At 44.7% G+C, this 7,753-nt stretch overlaps 1 protein-coding gene across 1 annotated transcript in view; it reads right to left on the minus strand.

Moving 5' to 3' along the window:
* Positions 1-1,326: 1,326 nt before the first annotated feature.
* Positions 1,327-7,753, minus strand: part of Isl1 (ISL LIM homeobox 1) — an 11,429-nt gene continuing 5,002 nt past the window's right edge. Inside the window, exons 4-6 of the mRNA XM_021180792.1 lie at positions 6,033-6,319; positions 4,631-4,798; positions 1,327-2,655 (exon numbers count right to left, since the gene is read on the minus strand). Of these exons, the coding sequence (XP_021036451.1) occupies positions 2,539-2,655; positions 4,631-4,798; positions 6,033-6,319 (572 nt within the window). The 3' untranslated portion in view covers positions 1,327-2,538. The remainder of the gene's footprint in view (positions 2,656-4,630; positions 4,799-6,032; positions 6,320-7,753) is intronic.

A 7,753-nucleotide genomic window follows, 5' to 3' on the forward strand; every position in this document is an offset into this window, starting at 1 on the left:
CCTCTGTCAAGAATTAGACACAACAATCAAAGTAATCAAGGGCATGTCTAATGCACTGTAACGTTTCCAATGCAAAGTTTGTTTTCTTTCTGCCCTCGTGGTAGAGCCTGTAATTAACCCGTTATGTAGAACGATGCCAAACAAAAGCCTAATTGAGGCTCACTTCATGATTTGCGCAGGTTTGGAGAGGGTGAAAGCAGACTTAAGAGCTGCCGGCCTCGGGCGTCACGGGGTTTCCAGCCCAGCCTCCGGCCTCCGCCCTGTTCTGAGTCAGGGGCTACAGAGGGTGCCACATCACACACGGTTAGGATACTTAGCTTTCGTATTTATTAAGTTGTCAGATACTGAAAATGGCATTATACTCGCACAGACAAACGAGAAAGAACCTGGCATGGGGAGTGGAGGTCAAAGGGGACAAAGAGAGAACCGAGTGGTACTGACTCTAAACCCGCAGAACAAGAGCGCAATTTGAGCCAGGACTTTGTGTCCATCCCTAGGTTCTGTCGCTTGCAGGTGAGCCTTTGCTAAACGCGGCGTGGGTGGCAGTGTCTGATCCAGAGCGCACGTCCGCTCTTTCCACCACAGCCAGTGGGGCGCCTGCAACGCACAGAGCGGGGTCGCTCACTCCAAAACAAGGCGGTTCCCAAACAAAACGCTTTCCGCGCCTCTCCCTGAAAGCCAGCTACCTTTCTCTCAGGGGGTTGAAATTAGAGATGGGAGGGAGGAGCGGTGGGGGGTGGGGAGTGGACGGGGTAAGAAAATGCAGACACCTACAGTTCTGAGAACTGCTGAGAGAAGCCTTTCCTCTCCCAGTCTTTCCTACCTTCTGAGCAAAGAAAGCAACCTTTCTCAATCAGCCAGCGCTAGTCTACCATGGTCATCCTTCACTGGCTAGGCTAAGTTTCTTCATCAAGAGTTTATGTTTGACATGTGGGTGATTTTAACGATCTTAAGCTGTGACTTTGGTATAAAGCACTTGGCGTTAAGAAAATTTAGCGATTCCAATCAAAACCCATTCTTAGAGACCTTCTTCCTTTTGGGATAGATGTCGGGGTGGGGGTGGAGGGAAAAGACAGGGGGAGGGAAAGGATAGGGGCAGAAGAGAAAACAGCATCTCCTTTTCAAAAAACCCGTAACATTATCACAGCCGAGAGCGAAAAGACTTCTATTGAAATCGAAACTTGCAAACCCGACCTGAACTACTTGCAACACAATATCCCACCTAGTCTACTGTATGTCATTTTAGCCCAATTCGCAAGCAAATCCTTCATTTCAAACATGCCAAAGGTTTGCTAATAAACATATAAAAGAGGGACCCTGAATCATTGCGTTTATTTAATTATCTATGCCAAACGTTTATTAGTGAAATAGTCCTGAAGATATAATTCTACATATGGCGCTTTGATTTCACATAATATTTAAAGAAAAAAAAAGACAAAACACATAAAATTAGACATATAATTCAAAGACCACGGTACAACCTTTATCTTTTTTTTTACTTCAGCAAACAAAAAAAAAAAGTCAAATGACATGAAAAGTGGCAAGTCTCCTGACAATAAATAATAAATTACTTTATAATTTTTGCAATGCAAGAGCAAACAAAAAAGTTTCCTTTTTCCTCTTTATTTCCAGAAAGAGCGAAAACAGTCATTTTAACCAATAACTATACACATCTTTGGGGGAAAAGTTCTTGGACAGACAGGAGTCAAACACAATCCCGAGAAGTTTGTGGCAAAATAGAGGTAACCTTGTTGCAATGCTTTATAAGTTGGTTTTTAAATACAAATTTAAAAACCTTTAAAGTCGCTTCAGACTTCTTGATAGAGGATGGATCTCAAAAAAATTGTAAAGAGAAATAAAGAAAAGGAAAGAAAAGGATGGGAGGAGAGGCAAACGTAAAAGAGAAACCAGCTACAGGGCATGCTCAAGAGACCCAGAATTTCACGTAACCCCTTGTCAAAGTCAACTAAAAACATTGCAAACCAACGCAGCTCCGCCTTCCTGAAAGGACACTTTCAAGTCACTGAGGCCGGTTTCTTCCGCTCTGTGCTGGAGCTCCTGTTTGGCAAGGCAATGACCATTATAGAAACAGCACCATTCAGAATAGTATGGACTAGGAAATTCTCTGTTTCTGCTCTTCCTCTAGATGTGCAGTGAAATGAAAACGCGCATTTTTTGAGATCCTTGAATATAAATCCTCTACGTTTTAAAAACGTCTCTCTCTCTTTTTTTTTTCTTTTTCTTTTTTTAGTACTCCTAAGGTCATTGAATAGCATATGTTGGGCTTAGGGTTTTGTTTGTTTGTTTGTTTTTATTCTAGTAAAATCCCATGATTGTCTTCACAGTGTTGCTACCATATCACCTTGTCATTAGAACAGACTTCATGCGCTTCCTGGAGCGTTCGTTTCTTGATTCAGTTTCCATTGACTGGGTCGTTAAATACTTTTTATTTCGGAGTTCAACGTCATTTCCCACTTTCTCCAACAGGGGAAAAAAAAAACCAAACCAAACCAAACAAAACATCTGAATGAACGTTCCTCACGCCTCAATAGGACTGGCTACCATGCTGTTGGGTGTATCTGGGAGCTGAGAGGACATCGATGCTACTTCACTGCCAGTAGAATTAGAGCCTGGTCCTCCTTCTGAAAAATTGACCTGTATGGAAGGTTGAGAAGTCAGCAAAAGGGGCTTCAGTAGTGTCCGGAGCTATACAAAAGTATTACATTGTGTCTACGCCTATAAGTTCCTGTAAGTAGAACTGGTATACCAACAAAGATACCTATGCCTGTCATAGAATTTGAACAGGCTTTAAAGGAAGCCCAGGAGAAGCACTCGCAAAGAAATGCTCTCCATTTCTCCAACTTCCTAAAGAGCTCTCTTTTAACCCAAGCTGAATTCCCAACATTGTGTCCTATTAAATTATTTAAGAGCAAATGTGTTTCCCACTGTAAAAAAAAAAAAAAAAAAAAACACAAAAAAAAAACTCTCCCTCTAAGGCTTGAAATAAAATTATCCTGCTGCCTACTCGGAGCCCGGGGAGTAGGAAAGTTCTCTAGGCCAGAAATTGAAGGCAGGCTCCTGAGGAACAATGCTTAACTCTTTAGTGGATTCACAGTGTGCTCTCATTGCCTGACCCCTCCTCCCCTTTCTACAAGGAGACCTGCACATTCATCATCTCATTATAAATTCGGTGTGACGTAAACTGTCACCCCCCCCCCATAACCATACCCTCCTACCCCTTCCTCGGGTTCCACTTCACTGTTCTCACCTGACACTCTACCAAGCCTCCCCTCACCTCCTTTTCTATTATTCAAATTTTACCTACAGAATGCTTCCTAGGGACAATTTATTTTATTTAAGGTAAAACTTTCTCTTTGGCTCCAGAATCCCTTATCTACTATCTATTAAACCTTCTCCTTGAGAGGTCAGGGGACTTCTCAAATTTGCCTGCTCACTAGATTGGCCCATTTTCACACATACACACACACACACACACACAGAGAGAGAGAGAGAGAGAGAGAGAGAGAGAGAGAGAGAGCGCCTGGTACCAAGCCCTTTTAACCACTTGCCTCTGGCCAATCACCCTTATAACTGTTGACAAAAAGCAAATACCCTTAGGGCACAGGATAGGATGGGGGGGGACCTATTCTCAACTGATGCATTAACTGTGCTTCTAAAGAAAGGGGTGTTTTTAGGACACAGCTTCGAGTTTAATAAAACAGTATCTATGGGGCTGATCATACTTTAAGGAAGAAGAAAAAACCTTAAGCATATGCACCACATCAAAAGGGATCTATCTTTAAATTTTTGTTTATCTTAACCTTTTATAGGCAAAATGAGTTAATTCTCTGCTATGGATGAATGTGTTAGACACTTTAGTGCTAAGACAGGTTTTCACAAGTTAAATATACATTGTCACTGACAATGCTCATGTTCCTTTTGGCATACATGCCACACTGAATGTAATCGTGTCATATCTGAACTCATTTGTTTAAAAATATTTTTAAAATCCTATGCTTTAGGTCAATATGCGCTTTGAACGAAACATAACAACAATAAATATCAACCAAACTATTTAAATAACTATTCTTGTTGTTGACATAGAAGAGAACTGTGTTCAGACAACTCCCTGCTGCTTATGCACAACAACATTCTAACTGGGTATTACACTGGGGGTGCACCACAGTCACTTTTCCTTGAATCAGTCACTAGATACAGGTAAAGAAATAAACTTACTGATTGCTGATCCAAATGCCAAGGTGGTCTCTGAAGTCCTTGTAATTTAGAACAGCCTAAAATATGTGACATTGCCACTGTTTGTACCTCTGTACACAGAACTACTTAGGCACTGAGAAGCTCAACCCACAAGAAATGCCTCCTTTGTAGGAAGATCACACTGCACACTTATGCTACATAGTTAAATTGTGGCATCTCAGTTTTAAACAAAGATTCACAAGAGATCTCCTTTCCTTCCATCTGCCTCCCTCCTCTTCACCACCACATCCTGCTTTCTCTCTAACCCTGGTACCCTCCCTCACCCCAGGGGACCTTTCAATGCTTAACAGTTAAAACTGAGTCTCCTTTTCAGTTGGGGATCCAGTCCTCTCCCATTTGGGAGCCCGACACTTACCAGTTGCTGAAAAGCAGGCTGATCTATGTCACTTTGCAAGGCGAAGTCACTCAGTACTTTCCAGGGCGGCTGGTAACTTTGCACCTCTACTGGGTTAGCCTGTAAACCACCGTCATGTCTCTCCGGACTAGCAGCCACCATGGGAGTTCCTGTCATCCCCTGGATATTCTGTGAATAATGTCCCCCCCATCCCAACATGTTAATGAGCAAACTCCCTCCCTTCCTGGTCTGCATGTGCTAAGTAAATATACCCAAGTATTTATCTTATCTACACAGTTGCCCAGTATTGACTCAGTTAATCTGCTGTACCTATGGATATTAGTTTGAGTTCAGTTTTGTTTTTCTACTTCTGTGCAGTGGATTATTAGACTGGTTGAGATCTTATTAAAACAATTCTGCTGCAACTATCATCTCCTGCTTCACCTTCACAGCTTATGCCCTACCCCAACACCTCCCATCTGCGTTAAGAGGCCACAGTCTTCCAGAAGTAGAAAACTGAGGTCCAGCCAGGGTCCCCCGCCCCCAAGCACTCTTCCTTCCAGAACCATACTTGCCCCACCCCAGCCCCAAGGTTTCTGCGTCTGGCTACTTCCGTGCTATTATGCTCTAACTTAGAAAGTACCCTTACTCAGTCTTGGTCTGCCCGCCAAGTTTAATGACAACGTTTTTTGTTTGTTTGTTTTTTTTATAATGACATTTAAAAATAGGGCTGAAGTAGTTTAAAAAAAAAAAAAGGAGAGGAGGAAAAAAAAAAACCCTTTACCTTAACTTAAGCAAGAGGTGGGGGAGGGGGAGGAAGGGGAGTGTGTTGTTGCCTAACATAATGATACCAAAGGCTGGAAGGAAGCTTGGAAGAGGGGATTGTCTGCTGGGCACCTTGAAGGGATCTCCCAAAGGCAAAAACAGTGGCAAGTCTTGCCAAGAGTTGGGGTGAGACCAGAATGCTGGATAGATGGAAAGTATATTGAATCATGTTCTAAATCAGCAGCACTCTAAGATGTTGTCCTTCACAACGGGGCAACACTAATGGTGCCAAAGCTTGCAGAACCTGAGTTCGAGACCTCACACCATCTGCTCTGGGAGGGAGGGAGCCACTAGGTCCTTTAGGTTCCAGGGTGCCCATTGATGTTGAAGACCAAGACCCCTTTTGGAATCAGCAATGGATGGGGGAGAATGGGCACCACTCAAAAGTCTGCAGTTTCTAACCAGCCAAATCTCAGCCTTTTTTGTAGAGAGTACACACTATACACCTGGGTTTAGGTTTAGTGAGAGGTCCTCCTTGTTTGGGCTCCTGCTGGTGCTCCACAGAGAACCAATCCATCAGTTCACAGGGAAGCCCCGCTAGCCCGGTCTTCCAAGGTCTCCTAGCATCCCTTCCTTGCTTAGCTTCGGGGCTACTCACAGTTTTGTCGTTGGGTTGCTGCTGCTGGAGCTGCTTCATCATGATGCTGCGTTTCTTGTCCTTGCACCGCTTGTTTTGAAACCACACTCGGATGACTCGGGGACTGAGGCCCGTCATCTCCACTAGTTGCTCCTTCATGAGCGCATCTGGCCGAGGGTTGGCGGCATAGCAGGTCCGCAAGGTGTGCAGCTGCTTCTCGTTGAGCACAGTCCGCACTCGGGTGGTCTTCTCCGGCTGCTTGTGGACGTGCGGCCGCAGAGCTGGCTGCCTAGCGGAGATGGGTTCGGCTACGGGGCAAAGGGTCTCGGTGAGCATGCAAGGCCACTCCCGCCACCATCAGCCCACTCCATTCCCTATCTAGCCCTAGCTCAGCACACCTCGCGGAAACAGCAGAGGGTAGGGGTGAGGAGGAAGAAGATCTCTTGCTCCTTAGCTCTTTAGTCAATAGACGACAATGCAGAGAGTAATGGGGGAGAGAAGAGATGCAGCCCTCCTCATTCACTATACAATTAGCCAAAAGAAGTCTGTCTCGGGCTGGTTTCTCCACCCGCACCAGAGACATTTTTTTTTCAACAGTAAGTCTCTCACTCCTCCCCTTCCCTCATAACCAGAAGAAGGTCCCAGATTACACCCCCACCTCCAGGCTTGCCTTTCCCATCTGGATAAAAGTCATAGGGGGTACCTGAAAATAAAACGCAGAACACCCCAGTGACAGCTAGAGACAGGACAGGGCTGGGAAGTCTGCGACCAAAAGTCAGATAATTATGCCGGAAAGCCTTGAACTTCAGTTCCAGGGGACAGTCATATTTAGAAGCTAAAGAAATGCTGGATTCCAACTACCCGAATGGTCCCCCTGTCTTTCTTAGTACTAAATCAACAATGTGGGATGTTCCTGAGACCCGCTGACCCCAAGCAAAGGAAAACTGAAACTCTGTTGAAGTGTCTGAGCTTGAGATGAATGAGGACTGGAGACTGTGTCCTTCCCTTCCCTCCCAAGATTTCTGCCTCTTCTGGCCGTTTCTCACCCTTGGCTTTACCCCTTGTCTGCTAGTTAGACATCACTCAGGGAAGAATTGCAGAGCAGCTAGAAGAGGTGAGTTGGGGGTTGGGGAAAAGCTGTCATTTTCTCACCTCTGGTATTTAGTAGGATCTGATGACTTAATACTAACCGGGGATGGAGGGATGGAGACCTGCTTCTGACTGGAAGGCAGGTAGGAAACACTGTTCTGCTGTCTGCCTGGTCTTGGTTTTAGCCAACCTTTATGTTTCCACTTTCCTTTATGGGCAACTGGTCCTCTGATCTCCACGGTACAAATCCCACACCTTCCACGACCCCCTGGGGTCAGGCCAAACACCTATGGGGTCAATTTAGAGCTGCAGCTACAGGCTTGGAGATGAAATTCTCACCAAATCACGTAGAATGAATGGCTTAAAGAGGCAGGCTCCTTTTTAAAAGGCAATTACTGCAGATTAGGCTGTTGACAGTTTTAAGTTACAGTCCTGTGCAGTGCCTGCAGTTACTGACACTGTATCTTTTAGGGACATGGGGGGGGGTTGTTTGTTTTGTTTTGTTTTGTTTTTTTGACAAAGGCATAAAAATAAATTTTAAAAAGCTTTTGGATTGGAAAGTAAATCTCGAGGAGGAGGGAGGGAGGGAGGGAGAGAGAGAGAGAGAGAGAGAGAGAGAGAGAGAGAGAGAGAGAGAGAGAGAGAGAGAGGAA

The sequence above is a fragment of the Mus caroli genome, chromosome 13 (genome assembly GCF_900094665.2).
Source record: "Mus caroli chromosome 13, CAROLI_EIJ_v1.1, whole genome shotgun sequence".
NCBI classification, from domain to species: Eukaryota; Metazoa; Chordata; class Mammalia; order Rodentia; family Muridae; genus Mus; species Mus caroli.